The sequence below is a fragment of the Arvicola amphibius genome, chromosome 14 (assembly GCF_903992535.2).
Source record: "Arvicola amphibius chromosome 14, mArvAmp1.2, whole genome shotgun sequence".
Classification (NCBI taxonomy): domain Eukaryota; kingdom Metazoa; phylum Chordata; class Mammalia; order Rodentia; family Cricetidae; genus Arvicola; species Arvicola amphibius.
In genome coordinates this window covers 7,057,715-7,077,369 of record NC_052060.1, presented here as the reverse complement: position 1 = coordinate 7,077,369, position 19,655 = coordinate 7,057,715, and the positions used below count along the sequence as shown (strand labels likewise).

Below are 19,655 nucleotides of genomic sequence, written 5' to 3'. Positions count from 1 at the left end.
AGAGAATTCTGAGTTGAAGGGTCCCAAGGGCCCAGGGCAGAAAAGTCAGGGACGAGTTCGGCTTTGACCCCAGAGTCTTGGCGGGCTGGCATCTGAGATGGTAACGTGCGTGGCGGGTTATGTAAGAACCGGCTGGAGAAGCCGCTCGGCGGGAGCCCCGGAGAGAACGCGCCTGTTTCCGGCTGCAGTCCCCACCCTCCTCGCCCAGCAGGGCAGGAGGCACCCAACTATCAGCCGAGGAGGGGAGGATGAAAGAGTGGGGAGTCACGAGGGCGAGCCGCCGACACGGGAACGGATGCCCGGCGTCACACGTCCGTTGTCACACACGTTGCGGACACGAGCTGCTGAGGGCTCCCACGTGCTGCGCCCGTGCGCGGAGGTGCTCGGAGGGGCCCACGTCCCGAGGCACCGCCTCCGTAGCATGGTCTCGCTCTGCACACTCCAACCGCGCAGTCTCCCGCGCAGCGCCCCGTCCTATTTAAGGCTACGAGCTCCACCCTTTTCCGCCCCTTGCTTCATTTTCACTTTTTTTCCATCCTCCTTTTTATCACCGGAGGAGCCGCATGTACGGGTGGAGCATCGACTGCTTCCCTTCCAGCCAATCACCACTTGGCTGCTTCTCTATTGGCCGAGCCCCCGCGTGCGGTAGCAAATGGGCTGTGAGTGTCTGTATCTCGAGTCACATGTTGCCGGCAAGCTGTCCAATGAGAGCACGAGGTCTGTGTACGCAGGGGGAGGCACGTGCAGAGCCGCACGTGTCTGGGAGGGGGAAGGGGCGGGACCCACACAGTGAGGCGGAGGTGGGTCGGCTAGACCGGCGCAGACGGCGGAGGAAGGAGCGGGGTGCCGAGCCCGAGTAGGGCTGAGCCGGCAGACCCAGGTGAGCGGACCAGAGCGGAGCGCTCCGGAAGACTGACCCGGACGGAGGGAGTGGGCTTGTGAGACCGCAGATCTGGGTGTTGGGAGGAATTGCATCACCTGAAATGTGCGACCGTAGGCTGACCAGCCGCAGGGCACCTGACGGTGAGGGATGCGAAAGCTACGGAGACGGGTGTCCATGGGGACGGTCCCCATAGGGACCTTAGGTGGGTTTTGGTGCGCAGACGAGCCACTAGCGGGTGGCTTTTTAGGTCGATAAGCTCACTATGAGGTCTGGAAGGGAACAGCCCAGAACAGCAGACGGAGGGGAAGGTGTAAAGTCGGGTATTCACTCTGAACCCAAAGGAAGAAAGGCTGTGTGGGGTCAAGAGCCGTGGGCCGGCGGTCTGGATTTTGAATGGGGGTGGAAAAGCAAGTTTTTTTTTCTGGTTTCTGTTGAGAACGCCCCAGTCTCCCAGACCCTTTCCTAATCCTTTGACTCTGATTTCAGAGGCCCTCGCTTTGCTTTTCAGTTGCGGGCTCTGAGCTTTGGTACTACAGGAGCCGCTCGCTGTTCAGCCTCTGCTCTTGGACCTATGGAATCTCCATCTAGCGTTTCTTCTTGTTCCTCCTCCTCACTCTCCTCGTCATTTTCCACATCCCCTGTGAACAGTGACTTTAGCTTCCCCTCTGATAATGAGAGGGAAGGCAAGAGCACCCATGGGCTCACGCCAGAAGCTGTTGGGCAAAGGGGAGGTGCCCAGCCCAGTCCGGGTCCTATCCGCTGCAGACATCGACCCAGGGTTTCTGGTAACCAGCATACAGCATCTCATCCGGAACAGCGAGGATCTAGGGTCAAAAGATCAAGAGACGGGGAACTGGAGACCAGTCTACACACCCAGGGATGTATCACAGAGGGAGACCCTGCTGTTTGCTCAAAAGGTAAAAGAAAGCAGGAGACTGTAGTTCAGCGTCAAGCACCTAACTGGTTGGTAAGGACCCTGAGGGGATGGTATTGGCCGCCAGATACGTGACAGCAGAAAAATCCCTGCTGTCTTTTTGCTGTTTTCCTACAGTGTAAAGAACTCCAAGGGTTCATACGGCCCCTCACAGATCTACTGAACGGACTAAAAATGGGCCGCTTCGACAGAGGTAATAAGCTGATTGATTATGTTTCTGGGGCCGGGGGATAGTAATGTCCTTCTCTGTGTGAAATGTACGATTCTTAAATCTCTTCTTTGGATCTGGGCTATTCCCTGTTTGCATCTGCAACTTGATTTCTTCGGGGTGAATCGATTTTAACCCCCATCTACTCTCTGTCTTTACATCTACCTCAGGTCCTCACCTCTGCTTTCTCTCCTGCTAGGGCATGAACCTAGTGCCTTGTGTACACTAGACCAAGCCCTTTGCCACCGAGCTACATTCCACCCCTCTGACCACCTTCTCCTTCACCCTAGGATTGAGTAGCTTCAGCAGAGTGTGGCCATGGACCGGATCCAACGTATAGTGGGTGTTTTACGGAAGCCTCAGATGGGTAAGTCTCCCTGTTTCTTTCTTCCTTCCTCAGTATCTCCTTGGGGGAGGCCTTGTACAATTCTGCATGTCTCTTTTTCATCTTTAAATTACATTTTTCCACGAGAACGTTACCTAGGAACTTTGCTGCAAGTGGGAAGGGATGTTAAAGACTTGGTTCTCCTCATATAGCTGCCCAGAAGTCATCGTTAGGAGGAGCAGGAATCAGATAAACAAGGTAAGAACCTCAAAACTAGGAAGAGATGGGGAGAAAAATCAAGAAATGGACTGTGTATGGGAAATTGTTTCCTCTTCCTATTTTCCTTAGGTTTTATTGTTGGTGGTATTTTTTTTGGTTTTTGGTTTTTTCAGGGAAAGGAATGCCCAACTTTGTGGCATTCCTGTACTTTTTATATTTAGCTTAGATGTTGGATCTCTGTTGCAGCTTATCTGCTTTCTGAAGACACAAATGACTCTCACAGGAAGACACCTCAGTTTTCCTCTAACAAATCCTTCCGGCAGCCCTCTAACCCTTACCCTCTCCACCTTTTGACTCCTGTCAAATATCGTAGGTCAAACCTTAGGCTTCTATAATAGTGGGTTTCTTGTTTGTTGTTTGTTTGTTTGTTTGCTTTTGTTTTTTTTTTCAAGACATGGTTTTTCTGTGTAGCTCTGGCTGTCCTGGAACTCACAGAAATCCACTTGCCTCTGCCTCCCAAGTACTTGGATTAAAAGCAATTGCCAACATATCCAACTAAGTCAACCATACTTTTTAATGATGTGAAAATAATTGAAAAGTAACAGGATATGCCTCATGGAGAACTAAACATGGAAAATGAGGATCTTCAACTCAGAAATCAGGACGTTAATTCGCTTACACTTCTCTGGCTGGGGTGTGATTTATTAGTGTTCTCCAGCCATATAGCAGGTCTAGGTTTGATCCTCTTAACACCACAGGGGAAAAAAACCTTTAAAGAAACTAAAGGGGAATCACTGTGTAGCTAGTGAGAACTGGCTGTTTTATCTCATCCGTTTCTCGTGTTAGAGTCGTTATGTGTTGCAGAGCCGCCTATCAGCTGTTGGTTGGATAAATGGAAGCATTACGTGATTGCTAAAATTTTTACTTAATCATCACCTGGCAAGAACACATCTGTTGCACAAAACAATGTGTGTTTGCACTGCACAATGCGTTCTCACGGACAGCAAAGGTCCAGGCTAAGTGGAGCTAATCTGTACAGCTTTCTTAACTATTGGTTGTTTCCTTCTGTCCCTACTGTCCAGGACTTTCCAAGCCCCCACAGTGACTCAGCTGCCTCCTCTCCTGCACCTCTCATGGAGAAGCTGGGCCAAACACAGTATGGACATGTAGTGTTGAAACCAAAGCAGCCCTGGCATCTGACAGAGTGGCCAGCTATGAACCTCACCTGGAGTCATAGCACTCCAATTTGTAACCCTCCCCTCAGTCCCCAAGGCTCCGCCTCCAGCCACAGTTCCCAAGGCACTGCAGCCAGCATTGGTGTCATCCTTGTGCTCCAGAAGACAGGAGAACCCTTCACCCACTCTGCCCCCGGCACTCCGATCCCACCAGCTGCACTGTCTCCTGTCAGCCCTGGTGATCTGAAGAAACCATCTGGAGAGGGGCCTTGTTGCCACAGTTTTGCCAGTAACGTTGCCATCAGACCGGAGCTGCACCCTCTGTGCCCCTGCTCTCCCTGCCACAGTCAGAGAGACAGCTACAGGACACCTAGAGCCACAGCTGACCAGCCATCCTGCCGGTGCCCCTGGTCCTTAGCCCCTGGCTCAGGCTTTACAACATCCTCTGATTTCCCATTTGTGTAAATATTATGTTATGTGTATTTTTTTTTTTTTTACTTTTAATGTATTTGTGGTGAGGAAAAATAAATCCTTTCTGATTAAAGACATTTTTTTACCTAAACACTTGCTGACTGTGGTAAATTGAAAACTTTCAGCCTTGAATACCTTAAATCTTACCCACTGGGCTTCTGAAAGAAGATGGGAGTGTTTGTGAATACAGGCTCCAAAGGTAGAGTCTGGGTGCGATAATACCAAAGCTGTGAGGGACACTGTGGCTGCTGCTTCCCTCGGAAACATCCTTGGCACACTTAGAGGTCCAGAGTTGAGGTGGGTTTGTTGTTATTTTTTTCTGTTCACACTCAGGAGCTAGTACCTTTCTCTTTGTCTCTCCCAGCTGGCTAGACAAGCAGGTTCTTCTGCTTTGGGGCAGCTCTGCTTTGATGGGAGCTGTTGATGCTTGGGGGTAAATGCATGTATGTAACCTTCTGCTGCCTGCAGAAGAGTGAAAGCCAAAACAGCCACTAGGATTTTGAAGAGGGCATAGTGCCCTAGAATTGTTGAGGTCAGAATAGGGGGACTCAGACTGGGCCATACATAGCCTGACTCAAACAGCTGTAACTGCCAAAGGCATGCTAGGCCAAGGAAAGCTACCCAGTGTTACTGAGCAAAGCCCATGAATGGATGGCGTGGTAGCCTGCTCGTGTCTTCTTTCGTTCTGATTTGTCCCAGTTTCTACCAAAACCATTTCCTCTCTCATCCTTGGCCTTTCCAGTGCATCAGATAATTCTGTCACCTTAGTCACTGCTTCTCAGCTGCTCAGCATGCTTCTCACTAGTCAGACAGCTTTTCCCATTGCTGGTAAATAAATTGCCTCCCTTTATTTCAGAAAATATGACCTCCTTCTAAGGCAAATTATTATTTGTGTAGCTCAGGTTGGCCTAGAAATCAAAGTTATCCTTGTGTCCCAGGAATTAGAGCTGTGAAATACCACTCTTAGCTCCATTTGTGACTTTGATGGAGAAAATATATATGTTTTTCGAGACAGGGTTTCTCTGTGTAACAGTCCTAGCTGTTCTAGAACTAGCTCTTGTAGAGCAGGCTGGCCTCGAATTCACGGAGATCTACCTGCCTCTGCCTCCTGAGTGCTGGGATTAAAGGTGTGCGCCACCACTGCCTATATATATATATATATATATATATATATATATATATATATATAGAGAGAGAGAGAGAGAGAGAGAGAGAGAGAGAGAGAGAGCGACAGGGTTTCACTATGTAGCCCTGATTGGCCTAAAACTTGCTACACAGACCAGGCCTGCCTCTCCCTCTGCCTCCTGAGTGCTGGGGTTAAAGGAGGCATGAGCCATCATGCCTGATTCATTTTATTTATTTTAAATTTACTTATTTTCATGTGCATTGGTGTTTTTCCTGCATGTATATCTGTGTGAGGGTGTCGGATTCCCAGAACTAGAGCCACAGACAGTTTTGAGCTGCCAAGTGGGTGTTGGAATTGAACTCAGGTCCTCTGGAAGAGCAGCCAGTGTTCTCAATGTTGAGCCATCATTCCGGCTCCTTGTTTGATTTTTTAAGATTTATTTTATTTAATGTGTATGATTATTTGCCTGCACATATGATGTAGATATACCATGTGCATGCCTGGTGCCCAAGAAGGTCAGAAGGCATTGGATCCTCTACAACTGGAATTACAGATGTTTGTGGGTCACCATGTAGGTGCTGGGACTGATCTCAGATTCTCTGCAAGAACAGCAAGTGCTCTTACCGCTGAGCCATCTCTCTTTCCAGCCCCTTAGGTTTTCTATTTGTGAAACTTTGGTAATTTATAATTACTTCCTGGTGTCATGGGTCATTAGCCTTACTGAAAAGCCTGCTTGAGCCTACCCATCCTCTTCCTCTTCTTTGCTCTCCAGTCCTTCCCCAGTCCCACTTCCACTCAGCATTTGGGACTGAACTTTGGTCCCTGTGCACGCTAGGCAAGTGCTCTACCACAAGCCACCACCCCAGTACACTCCATAGTTCCTCCTCACCACAGCAGTTAGCTGCCGGCAGTCCAGTCGGCTTACATTACTTTGATTTTGTTACGCTTTCCAAAGTAACTAAGGAGCCAACAAAATGAGATTTCCAGTGTTTTACATTCACCTTCCCCTAATCAGCAGTGAAACCCAGGCACCTTTGCAAAGGCTGCACACTCAGTCACCTGGCAGAGCTGCCTCTGAGCCCTTCCTACTTCCATCTTAGACACAGTCCCGCGCTCCTCTTACCCAGCTGGCAGCTCTTTCCAGGTTTCTTAATGGTTCCAGTTCCACCTACCCCAGAGTGTGGGTGTTCTCTGTGGTGACAGTCTTGGCTTTTCTCTATGTACAGCCAGACATGTTAACTTTGTGTTTTTTATTGCTTTTATTGTTTCCTTAAATTACACAAATGCTAAATCTTCATTTCCTGCTCTAATGTTTGTCCTAAGAAGGCACACTGAATGCATGTGTTTTTTGCTGGGGAGTTTTAGTCATATACTGCTTATACAGAAATTACTGAAGGGACCGGTAACATGGCTCATGGCCTTTATCTAAAGACCCTTGTAGGCAGGGGCTGGAGAGATGGCTCAGAGGTTAAGGTACTGACTGTTCTTCCAGAGGTCCCGAGTTTAATTTCCAACAACTACATGGTGGTTCACAACTGTCTATAATGGGATCTGGTGCCCTCTTCTGGATGCAGACAGAACACTGTATACATAATAAACAAAAAAGAAGACCCTTGTACACAAGCCTTACTGAGTTTGATACTTGGATTTCACACGGTAGGAGAGAACCAACTCCCACAAGTTGTTCACTGGTCTCTGAATAAGCACATACCCATGTAGGCACATATATACACATTACAGGAATATTTTATTGTTCTTTTTGAACTATTGAGAGCCAGAGCGATTGCTCAGCAATTAAGAGCACTCTTGCAGAAGACCAGTGTTTAGTTTCCAGCACCCACATGGTGGCTCACAACCCTTTGTAATTCCAGTGGCAGGGCATCTGATGCTCTCTTCTGATCTCCTTTGGCACCAGGCATGCCTATGAAGAACATACGTGCAGGCTAAACACATAAAGTAAATCTAAAATTTTTTAGTTAACTAAAAATTTGTAGCTTGGGTGGTGGTAGCGACATTGGTACAGGCCTTTGAACCCAGCACTCAGGAGGGAGAGGCACAGGCAGCAGATCTCTGAATCTGAGGCCGGCCTGGTCTACATTATGAGTTTTAGGACAGCCAGGGCTACACAGAGAAACCCTGTCTTGAAAAAAACAAACAAAAAACTTGTTTAAAATTTTAGCACTTTATGGCTGGGGAGGTAGTTCTATAAAGTGCTTGCTAAGTATGCACAAAGCCATGGGTACACTCCCTAGCACCCTATAAAACTGGGTACGGTGGCAATGTGAGCTCAGCTCTCAGGAGGATCAAAAGTTGAAGGTCATCCTCAGGTCCACCCACATCTTCTCCCAGACCAGCTTAGACTGTTTTAAAAACAAGTGTGGAACCCTGGAGAGATGGCTAGGCTGCCAAGAGCAGTGGTACTAATCACGAGGACTAGAGCTGGCATCCCGGAAACTAGCTGATAAGCCAGGCATAGCCACCTCACAAATACCTCTATAGCCCTGAGGAATCTAAGGGCCTCCTCTGGAATCACACGCACAGGAACATGCGCCTGTACATATACCTGCACGTGCATTCACACATGGGCATGCAAGCACACGCACACCAGTCTTTAAAAATAAAAGGCCTGGTCAGACAGCTCAGTGAGTAAAGGCCCCTGTTACCACCAAAGCCTGATGACCTGAGTTCAAGCCATGGGACCTACCTGGTGGAAGGAGAGAACGATTTTGGCGAGTTGTTCTCTGACCTCCATGTGCTGTGACTCAAGCCTGTGTTTGAGGCTGAGTACACAGGATTAACTTTATCAACATTTTTCCAGATAACTAGGCTTAAAATTTGGGAGCACTAAGGTTGGGCAGAAGGCTCAGAGGTTAACAGTACCGACGGTGCTTCCCGAGGACCCAGGTTAGATTCCCAGCACCCATACGGTGGCTCATACTATCTGTAAATCCAGGTCCAGGGAATCTGAGGCCTTCTTCTGGCCTCCCTAGACACCAGGCATATATGCAGACAAAACACCCATACACATTAAAAATTTTTTAATCCAACAGAAAAGAAAAAAATTAACAAAGGGATGGGAAAGTTGGCTCAGCAGTTAAGAGCACTTGCTGCTCTTGCAGAAAATCCAGGTTCAATTCCCTACACATACATGGTAACTCAGACCCAAGGGATGCAATGCCCTGCTCTGACCTCCATGAGCACCAGACACATACGCAGTACACATGTATACACATGTAGGCAAAACACTTGTATACATGTAATAATAAAATAAACCTTAAAACAAAAAAATCACAAAGTACCTTTGCATCTTATCCCATTCGATTCACACAAGTTTTATGAGTTGTTTTACAAATAAGGAAGCAGATTGAGAATTTGTGTCTCACAGATCCAGATCGTAAATATTTGTAGGTCACATAGCCCCATTTCGTCTATCCAGCTCTACCGCTGTAGCCCAAACTAGTCATACACAATCAGCAAATAAACGGGATAATATTCCAATATTTTATTAATACAAAAAAGTGCAGACGCCTAGTTGAATAACTTGTTCAAAGTCCTACATACACCTGACGGCTCTCAGAAACTGAACAGAAATTAAAACTCTGTCCACAGTATTATGTGGCTGTTCATATAATTAATTTTGCCCTTATTATATGCTACCCGGCCTAAATTTGTGTCTACTTATTGTCTTTCAGTAATACAAGAGACACTGGAATAGCAGCAACAGTGCCTGGCAGAGGCTAGATATTTCAGTAGAAGTTTGTGGACCAGCTTAAGAGTGTCCCAGAGTCTAGCTTCACTTTGGTACTCTGGACTGGGCTGAAGATTGGTGCGAGTACCTGCTAACTGATGACGCTCTGTATAGACGGCCCAGGGGTTAAGAACATTTATTTCTCTTGCAGCGGACCTGAATTCAGTTCCCAGCATCCACATGGCAGCTCACAACTCCAGCTCCAGAGATCCAACACCGCTCCTATCTTTCAGGTTCCTAAGGCACATGGCGCATGTACATACACTCAGGCACACATATATACACACATAAAATAAAAACAAATCTTTTAAACAAATAACTGATGAGGACGCATCTGTGTGTGTTGTGGGGAAGTTTTCCCGCACTCATTACTTCTGAACTCATGTAAATAAGCGTACATGGATATGTGGGGACAGCATACACACAAGGTTGTCAAGACAGTGTGAAAGAAATGGAGATGTTTCTACCAGGTCTTACTAGGCAACAAATGACTACGTTGGAATTTAAAAACAAACAAGCAAACAAAAACAAACAAACAAACAGTTTGATTTTAAATCCTCCAGGCGTTTCCCATTTCTTTCTTTCGTGATTCCACTTGATTTAGTGAAGTGGCTTACGTAGATGATGAAACGGGAAGCTCACTGTGTAATTTCTTTTCCTTAACTTTTAGGCAGATGAAGGGTGTGAATCTGTTCTTCACCGGGTGAGCAGAGCTGTCCTTTTAAAATAGAAAACATTCTGAGGACGCATCCCATCTCCCATCCAGGAAACGAAACCGCTCAGATCTAGTAAAGGTTTAGCGGAATTAGAGCTACGGATCGGTCTGACCCGAGGACCCCGGCTCCACAGGAGAGCGAGGACGCTGTTTCTTTGACTTTGCCAGATGTCGAGTCCTGCGCCTGCGCTCAGAAGCAGCGAACCTTTGCAAGGACAGGTCGTAAGCACGGTTTCCGCAACCGACTGCGTTCTTCGGCACCGCTTCCTCCCGCCGCGGGGATTCCGTAGCTTCCGCTTCCGCTCCGGAGAGTCCTGGAGTCCGAGTGCTACGGCCGCAGGTAAGGAGCTCGCGGCGGGACTTCGAGCAAAGCGGGTGTGGCGGGAGGGCAGAATTTCGCGTGGCGGCCTGGTCACTAGTGACGGACCAAGACTCATTTCCAACGTGCAGCGAAAACCTCGTTTTTCAAGTTTTGAGACAGCATTTATGTAGTCCTGGCATATGCTATGTAGACAAGACTGTCCTCGAACTCACGGAGATCCGCCTGCCTCTGCCTCCCGAAGGCTGGGAATTAATGTGTGCACCTCCACCCTCACCCCCCCTCGCTTTTAAAATTACCTTTATTTGTTTACTTATTTGTTTGTGTGGCGGGGGGGGGGTGATGGTGAGAAAGTCAGAACAACTTGCAGGAGCTGGTCCTCTCCTTCCGTATAGGTCCAAGGCTCGAACTCAGGTCGTCAATCTTGGCTGCAAGTGCCTTTACTTGCTGAGCCATATCGCTGAGCAGTGAGAAGACGGATATTGATAACAATTCGCTTGTACTTTTTCTTTCTTAAAAAGTTTTTAAAATATTTTTTGCGTATGCATGTTTTGCTCGAATGTATGTGTGTGCACCACAGAAGCCAGAAGAGGACATTGTATCCTCTGGCCTGGAGTTACAGATGGTGGTGAGCTACCATATGGGTGCTAGGAATCAAACCTGGGTCTTATTAACCACTGAGCCATCTCTCCAGACCTACTTATACTTAGTTGTTTTTTTTTTTAAGATTTTTTTTTAAAAGATTTATTTATTTATTACATATACAGTGTTCTGCTTGCATGTATACTTGCAGGCCAGAAGAGGGCACCAGATCTCATTACAGATGGTTGTGAGCCACCATGTGGTTGCTGGGAATTGAACTCAGGACCTCTGGAAGAGCAGTCAGTGCTCTTAACCTCTGAGCCATCTCTCCAGCCCAAGATTTATTTATTTATTACGTATACAGTGTTCTATCTGCATGTATGCCTATGCGTCAAGAGGACTCCAGATTTGAGACAGGGTTTCCCTGTAGTCTCTAGAGCCTGTCCTGGAACTAGCTCTTGTAGACCAGGCTGGCCTCGAACTCAGAGATCCACCTGCCTCTGCCTCCCGAGTGCTGGGATTAAAGGCCTGTGACACCACCGCCCGGCGACTCCAGATTTCTAAGATGAGAAAAATTCCTCCAACCTGTTTCCATGGGTACCTGAGAAGGTTTTATCTCTAGAGCGAATAAAACTGCCTATGGCAGTGTGTGACTCTGTTGGGCTTCATTTTCTTACTGATTTTCTTGTTTTCCTGTTTCCGTGCTCCTTGTCCAGCCTGTAGGCCCTGAAGAATGAAGATTTGAAAGCAAGGCCATGGCTAAACACCTGAAGTTCATTGCCAGGACTGTGATGGTTCAGGAGGGGAACGTGGAAGGTGCATACAGGACCCTGAACAGGTAAAAAGAATCAGAGTTTTGCTTGTGGAAAAGTAGGATTATCCTTTACCCATCTTATCCTATCATAAATTGTTCCCAGGCTGGTCCCAGCCCAGTGTTATGATTTTGGACGCTTGTTAGCTCTGCAATTTCTTAGTGTGAAAATGGAAATCTTCCCCAAATCAAACTTGGTGGAGCTTTTCCAGCAAGGAGTCATCATTCCTTGATGAACCTGAATTCTCCTCGAGGTTTTGGAAAGAGCCCCTATGTCTGTGCCTGCTTGTGCACATCTGTAATCTTAGCCCCTGGGAGATGAAGACAGGAAGAATTTTGGCTACATCGACTAGACTCTGTCTCAGCTGACCTCTCCGCATCTAAAAACAAAAACAAAAACAAAAAAAAAACTAGGAGAAGAGGCACAGAGCATGAAAACTAGCTGAGAGAGTTTCTGTGGAATAGGGCTACTGGAAAAGATAAATTCCTTTAATTCCTTTGTAATTTTGTTCATCTCATGTAGCTCAGGCTGGCCTAGAATGGACTATAGTATAGCTCAGGGTAACCTTGACTCCTGATCCTCCTGCCTTTATCTTCAAGTCCTGAGACTTGTCCATGCCACTTTCGTGCCCAGTTAGAAAAGGTGAGTTCTGGTTTGGTTCTTGGAGAAACCAGTCAAGATGAGAAGGCATCACAGGTTCAAGGGAAAGTTACAGCATAAGCGAAAATATATAGGTAGGGGCTGGGGAGATGTCCCCATGGCAGGGAGTGCTTGATAGAGGCTGGGGAGATGGTTCCTTGGCAGGGAGTGCTTGCTGCTCTTTGAGAGGGCCCGAGTTCAGTTCCTAGCACCCACAACTGATGTCAGGGATCTGATACTCTCTTCTGCCTTCTGCAGGTACCCACACAGGTTACATAAACATATATATATATACATACACACACACACACACCTACACTTAAAAATGTCATACCTGGGACTGGAGAGATGACTCAGACTTAAGAGCACTGACTACTCTTCCAGAGGTTCTGAGTTCAACTCCCAGCAACCACATGATGACACATAAACCATTTATAACAAGATTTGGTGCCCTCTTCTGGCCCGCGGGCATACATGCAGACAGAACACTATATATAATAAATAAATAAGTCTTTTTTTTTTTTTTTAAGTCATACCTGGAGAGGAAGGGCTCCCTGGAAATGTATTTGAACACTAGACTATTGGATAGATAGTTTTGTCATTTTGGTTTTTTGAGACAGGGTTTCTCTATGTATCTCTGGCTGTCCTGGAACTCACTCTGTAGACCAGGCTAGCCTCAAACAGAAATCCACCTGCCTCTGCCTCCCTGATGCTGGGATTAAAGGCGTGTGCCACCTAATGGTGCCATGCTACTCTATTCTTTTAGGCTTCCCTCGTCTTGCATGCCTTATTTGCAGTTTTTATTTATTTTTAATTATGTATATGTATGTGGGTATGTGCAGTTGAGTACAGGCACTGTTGGAGGCCAGAAGCATTAGTTCCCCCTGGAGCCTGAGAGTCAGAAAGTTGTGAGCATTGACGAAGGTGCTGGAAGCCAGGGAGCCATCTTTCCAGCTGTTTCTTTGCTGTGTTATCGTTTGATTTTTGGGGGGTGAGTGGAATTTGTGTGTGTGTGTGTGTGTGTGTGTGTGTGTGTGTCTCTGGAACTGCTGAGTAGATGAGGCTGGCCCCGAGCTCCCCGAGACCCACCCACTCTGCCTCCAGTGCCGGGTGGGTTGCCCGCCATACTTGTCTTCCTTTTAACATGAAGATGGCTTTGGAGAGAGTTTTGCAGCTGGCAGTACCCAGCATCCAAGTCCTGCTCCGCTTCACCTACTGCTCATTTCCAGCAGCATTTCCTGTCTCTGTCCGTTCTGTGTAATGGAATGTGTTCCTCGTTTCTACTTTCAAATTATAAAGCAAACATGAGAAATAAAATTCTTATCATCCCCTGCCTGAAGGTGATCATGTCTTCTTTGACATCAGGTCACAGTCTTATTTAATCATTACTAGGGGTTTGCTTGTTTAAGATTTATTTTTCTTTAATCCCAGCACTTGATCTCTGAGTTCAAGGCCAGCGTGGTTTACATGGTGAGTTCCAGGACAACCAGGGCTGTCTCTCAAAAAATAAAACAAAACCAATTTTATTTTATTTTTTATTTACGTGTATGTATATCTATGCCATGTGTGTTCGGGTGCCCCCAGAGGAGGTGTGGACTCCCCTGGAACTGGATTGTAATCTTGGGACTGAGCTTGAGTTGGCACAGCCGCTTTGCCTTGCCTGGCGTGCGTGAGGCTTCTTAAACTGGGTTGTGTCGACACCCCTTAGAATTCCTGCAGTTAGAAAGTGGTGGTGGAGGATCAGAAGTTCAAGGTTGGCCTTGGCTGTATTGCAATTTGAGGCCAATCCTGGGGATGACCCGAACGTGAATTTGATCCCCACTATGTGGATAATGGAATGGGAGAACTGACTCTTGGAAATTACCTTCTGACCTCCACTAATCCTCTAGCATGTGCATAACACATGCTAAATAAATATGATAAAATGCCATCCTTCCTGGTTCAATTCTCAGCACCCATATACTGGCCCACAACTGTCTGTAACTCTGGCTCCTGGGATCTGACACCATCTTTCGACCTCTGTTGGTGCCGGGCACACACCCTTGCACACACATAAATAAAGGAAAATAAGGAAAACCCTTTCACACATAAAATAATAAATAAAAATCTTAAAAGTAGATGCTGTGGGGGCTGGACAGATGGACTTCAGTGGTTAAGAGCACTGGCTGCTCTTCCAGAGCTCCAATTCCTAGCAACAACATGATGGCTCACAACCATCTATGATGAGATATAGTGCCCTCTTCTGGCATGCAGGTGTACATGCAAAGCCCTCATACACAAATATAAATAAATAATTTTAAAAAGTAGATGCTGTGTAGAAACTATCTGGCCTGGTGTTATTTCAGATCTTGTTCTGAGGACTCTGTTCTTGTTCTTTTTGGGACATTCTTATGTAGCCCATGTTGGCTTCAAATTTATCATTTAACCAAGAATAACCTTAAGTTCCTGGTCCTCTTGCCACCATCTCCTAAGTGGGATTACAGCCATGTGCTCTCCCCTCCGCACAAATCTCCCCTTCTCTACAGGCTCTGGAATGGAAACCAGGGCTCCGTCCGTACATGCCAGGAAGCATGCTGCCAGTTTTAAGCCGTTTTCCCAGCCTAAAAACCTGTTTCCTTTAGAAAATAAAATAGAGTAAAAGCAGTTGAGAATGTTGACTTATACTCGCAGTTCCAGCTCTGGAGAGCCTGAGGCAGGAGGATCTCAGCAAGAGCTGCACAAACCCTGTCTCATAAAATAATGTTTTTCTTGCTTCAATTATTAAAACCAAAGGAAGCTATAAGTTGGTGGGGGACAATTTATATTACCTAAAAAGAGAAAGATAGTATCTGGGGCTATAGCTTACTTGGTAGAAGGCATTTGGATAAGCAGTAACGTAGAAAATGCCGCATGGCGGCCTGTGTCTGTAACCCTGGCATTCAGAGTGGGAAGCAGGAGGATCAAGTTATCCTTGGTTACACAGCAAGCTTGATGCCGAGCTGGCTACGTGAGACCTACAAGGAAGGAGGGCGGGAAGGAGAGTCGATGGAAAAGGAAGACTTGAGTTAGACAGAGGTGGCAGAAGAGATACGGCCTGGACTCACTGCGGTTTTGAGCCCTTTAACGTGACTTGGGAACAGTGCAGGGATGGATTGGCAGTTCACCGTCACTCTTCAGAAGCTGCACTGGCTGCCTGGCAAGGTGACACAGGACTTTAATCCCAGCACTCGGGAGGCAGAAGCAGGTGGATCTCTGAGTTTCAGCCAGCCTGGTTCTACAGAGTGAGCACTAGGCCAGCTAGGACTTTTAAAAGACTGGTTAGGGTGGTTCTTGTTTGTAATCCCAGCCAGCACAAGAGTGCCCAGCAGGGCAGTAAGGAGTTCAAGGTCCTTGGCTGTGTATTACCTCAGAGGCCAGCCTGAGGTATTTAGCATGCTGTCTCAAAAACAACAAAAAAGCTGCACTTTAGTATAAAAAAATATATTTGCAAAGTGGAAGAAAGCTGTGTTTCTATCCTTTTTTTTTACGTCTTGGAATGTTACAGGAAATGTCTTATAAGTTGTATTTAGTCTAAGGGGGGACAAAGTGGGCAAATACTTTGCTCTTAGTGAACTGTTCTAGGCAAGTACTGTGAGCTCACTGTGCGAGTGGGGTCCTGGAGGGCCTGGTCCTCCCTTGCCAGTGCACTGTTTCCTGACCAGCTACCATTCACGCTTCCTCGCTTCCTTTCCTCTCCTCGGCGCTTCTCTGATGTCTTCCTTCTGGGGTCACCGTTCTATACACCCTGTCTCACTCCAGTCTTCTCCTCAGCTTCTGATGGTTGTGGTTTAAAAAATAAGTCACTCATTTTGGTGATCTGATTACAGTAGCTTGCAAGTGAGAGAGGCTGTGTCGGGAGCACAGGGAACCAGCCTTATAAAGGAAAAGAGCGTGGCTGTCCTGGGAGACTGCCGCAAAATGCCTGTTATATAACGGGCTCATCAGAGCCCTGGATGAGGCTGTGGAGAGTGGGGGTTGCTGGGAAGCCGTGGTGTGATTGGCTGGCCCCCAACTAGGAAAGACAAGCACATTGGAAGCATGCCCGGTTGACCCCTTTCCTCCTGATGGGCCCGCTTCTGGGTTCCTGCTGGTAATAGACGCCCGTTGACGTAGGCTGGCTACACTGACATGTGAATCTGCCACCCCCAGCTTTCCCTTGTAAGCAGCACAGCTCTTTACATAATCAGTTGAATTTTACTAAAACTGGCAGCTGGTTTCCCTTCATGTAAGGTTGCCAGGCAGACCAGAACTCCAGCTGATCTGTTTTACCACTAGCACAGTCTTTGGTGTGCTAGCCCTTGAACTACCTTGCAACAGAAGCGGCACTAGTAACACCTTCCCCGGGTGCTACCACTGAGCTACGTCCCCAGCCTCTGAACTGGGAACTCGAGCCAGGGGCCTTCCATTTAAGATCGGCAAGCCCTCTACCACTAACTACACAACAGCCCTTTCGGTATTACTTGAACCTTTGGGTTTTGTTTATGTGGTAGGTCTTAGGGTTTTTTGAGACAGGGTCTCATGTATCCTAGGCTGGCTGGTGTGTAACTTTGAACAACTGCCTTCAGGTTGCGACACCACACTGGGTTACGTGGTACCGGGGAGCAAACCAGGCTCCTTTCACACCAGGCAGGCAGGCATTCTACCAAGTGAGCTATGTCCTTGCCTATTAAAAAGTTAAGTAAGTGCTTCTACTGCGTGCGTGCGTGAGTGTAATGTGTGTTTTCCCGTGAGTCTCATGCTGGTATTGGAGGCCAGAAGATACATCAGAGACCTTCCTCCAGCACCATTCACCTTATTTTTTCTTTTTCTTTTTTTTTTTTTTTGGTATTTTGAGACAGGGTTTCTCTGTAACTTTGAGCCTGTCCTGGAACTAGCTCTTGTAGACCAGGTTGGCCTCGAACTCAACTCAAAGATCCAAAGATCCACCTGCCTCTGCCTCCCTAGTGCTGGGATTAAAGGTGCACCACCACCACCGCCGGCACTGTTCACCTTTTTTCTTGCTCATTTGAAATTGGGTCTGTCTCAGTGGGCTGAACTGTCTGCCCTCCTTCAGTGCGGGGGATTACAGGTGGGTACCACCCATGCCCATTCTTTTTACATGGATTCTGGGATGGAACTCAGGTCTTGTGTGAGCTCAGCTATCTTTCCGGCCTAATCTGGTGCTTTTAAATTTTTTTCTTTTTGTGTTGGTTGTTTGAGACAAGGTCTCACTGTGTAGTTCTGGCTAGTTTTTAGCTCACTATGTAAGTCAGTCTGGCCTTGAACTCAGAGCAATCCACTTGCTTTGGCCTCCCAAGTGGGATTAAAGGTGTGTGCCACCACACTACAAATACTCTTGGTTTCGTCTCCAGCACTAAGGCAAAGAGAAATGCCTGGATATTGAGATGATTCCTTTCTTCTGTGCACCTCATCTTTCTTGGCTTCTATTTTCTCTTTCCCCTGGTTAAGAAGCCTCACCCAGATCCATTCTCCTCCCCCAATTGTCTACGTAAATCTGGCCCAATCATTAGATGCCCTTGAGCCAATCAGAGATCCTGTCTCAAAAACACATTTAGGAACCACCACTCCACAAAAGTGAGGTGGGGTGGACCTGAGAAAGAGCTGGGTTGATCCCTAGCTTCCGCAAGCACTTCACAACCGTCTACAGAGTCACGTGACTGGAGCGCCTGCTACTGGGGGAAATGGCAGGTGGGGCTATTATAATGTTCCCATTTGTATCACTAGATACGATGAGGGCCTATATTTAGGTAGACCCCAGTATTGCTCAGACTTCAATTGTGTCAAAAAAAATTTTTGCCTGGGTTTATTTTATACTAGTTTAGCAAGTGCTCTAACTGCTGAGCTATATGCCTTTTATTTATTTACTGATTTTTACTTTTAAAGCAAGATCTAAGTAGCCCAGGCTGATCTGAAACTTGAGATCCTCTTGCATCAGCTTCCCAAGCCCTGGGCTGACAGATGCACCATCACCACATTCTTAATACAAGAGAGGAAGGAGCCACATTCCTCACTAAGATGGATAGGAGTCACTTCATTGTTTGTTTTAAATCTGGAATGCTTCACGAATTTGCGTGTCATCTTTGCACCATGCCATGCTAATCTTCGCTGTATCGTTCCTATTATAGTATATACGTGCTGCCGAAGCAAACTTTTTTTTTTTTTTAATTACGAATGACTTACCCATTTGTGGTATGTTTTGGTTTTGGTTTTTTGAGACAGGTCTTCCTGTGTAGCCCTAATTGGCCTCCAGCTCACAGAGATCTGCCTGCTTCTGCTTCCGTATACACAGCTTTGTGTGTAGTTCCTGAAATGCTCCTGTTGTTAAAACGCAGTGCATAGGGACCAGTGTTCCCGTGGGAAGCTGCCAGGTAGCTCAGGTGTGTTGTGCTAGTCAAAAGTCGGAGAGCATGACGTACTATAAGCTCCCAAGAGAAAGAACTTTTTAAATTTATCTCGCATGTGCTTATTGGAGCATCTGGCAAGACGTCAGGACTATGTTGTTACCACTTCCCACTGTAATTTTTCACACACACGTTGTTCTTGTCTGTTGGCTTCTGTTGGGCAGGGCCCTGGGCAAGGACAGTGATGAGCCACAGATCTGACTGACCTTCATTGCTGTCTTTGTACAGAATCCTCACTACCGATGGGCTGACTGAAGTCATAAAGCGGCGGCGTTTCTATGAGAAGCCCTGCCGCCGCCGCCAGCGGGAGAGCTATGAAACATGCCGGAGGATCTACAACATGGAAATGGCTCGAAAGATTAACTTCTTGATGAGGGAAGAACCGGGCAGATCCATGGCTGGGCTGCTAAGGCCACGTTAGTTCTGTTGTCTGGCTGTTCTTCCCACAACCCAATCTCTGTTACCTTGCTCTACAATAAACTCGATCACGTGTGAACAAGAAGGCCGAACATATAGAAGCCATCTCATTCATCCACAATGGACCCTTTCTTTTATTGAAAGGAAAAAAAAACTAATCCAAACATGGAATAGGTGCAGTAATGGTGGTTGCTAGTCTAGGAGGGGGGCTGATCAGGAGTTATAGGTAATGAGTACAGTTTCTGTTTATAAAGATTTGTTTTAAAAAATGTATATTAGGGTTGGAAAGATGACTCAGCAGTTCAGGTTGCTGCTCTTTTCAAAGAGGACCTTGTTTTGGTTCCAACACCTGGGTGCTTCTCACTGTACCTCACAGTTCCAGGGGGCTCTCTCGCCACCTTCTGGCCTTGTGGATGTAGTACACATACTTGGAACACTTTTTTTTTTTTTTTTTTGGTCTTTAAGGCGGGTTTCTCAGTGTGTAAAAGACTTTATACACGGGGAATAGAAATAAAATTTTAGTGAATGTGGAGGCTGGAGAGCTGGCTTGGCTCTTTAAGAGTACTGGCTGCTCTTTCAGAGGCCCTGGCTTCAATTGCCTGACACCCACCTGATGGCTCACAACTATAACTCCAGTTCCAAGGGAGTTTCTTTTTCTTTTTT

At 46.8% G+C, this 19,655-nt stretch overlaps 2 protein-coding genes and 1 non-coding gene across 3 annotated transcripts; 2 read left to right on the top strand and 1 right to left on the bottom strand.

Moving 5' to 3' along the window:
* Positions 1-886: 886 nt before the first annotated feature.
* Positions 887-4,240, top strand: Ciart (circadian associated repressor of transcription). The gene is given in 10 exon segments (XM_038311340.1): positions 887-1,781; positions 1,783-1,800; positions 1,935-2,030; positions 2,326-2,404; positions 2,498-2,526; positions 2,528-2,551; positions 2,553-2,586; positions 2,589-2,608; positions 3,652-4,026; positions 4,028-4,240. Coding segments are annotated over 10 exon segments (1,137 nt in total). The 5' UTR covers positions 887-1,454; the 3' UTR covers positions 4,163-4,240.
* A 5,748-nt stretch (positions 4,241-9,988) lies between these two features.
* On the top strand, positions 9,989-19,088 carry Mrps21 (mitochondrial ribosomal protein S21). The gene is given in 4 exon segments (XM_038312077.2): positions 9,989-10,144; positions 11,422-11,543; positions 18,804-18,951; positions 18,953-19,088. Coding segments are annotated over 3 exon segments (264 nt in total). The 5' UTR covers positions 9,989-10,144; positions 11,422-11,460; the 3' UTR covers positions 18,986-19,088.
* LOC119801564 lies at positions 18,218-18,323 on the bottom strand. The gene has a single exon (XR_005283246.1). It is a non-coding gene; the product is annotated as a U6 spliceosomal RNA (small nuclear RNA).
* Positions 19,089-19,655: the final 567 nt, after the last annotated feature.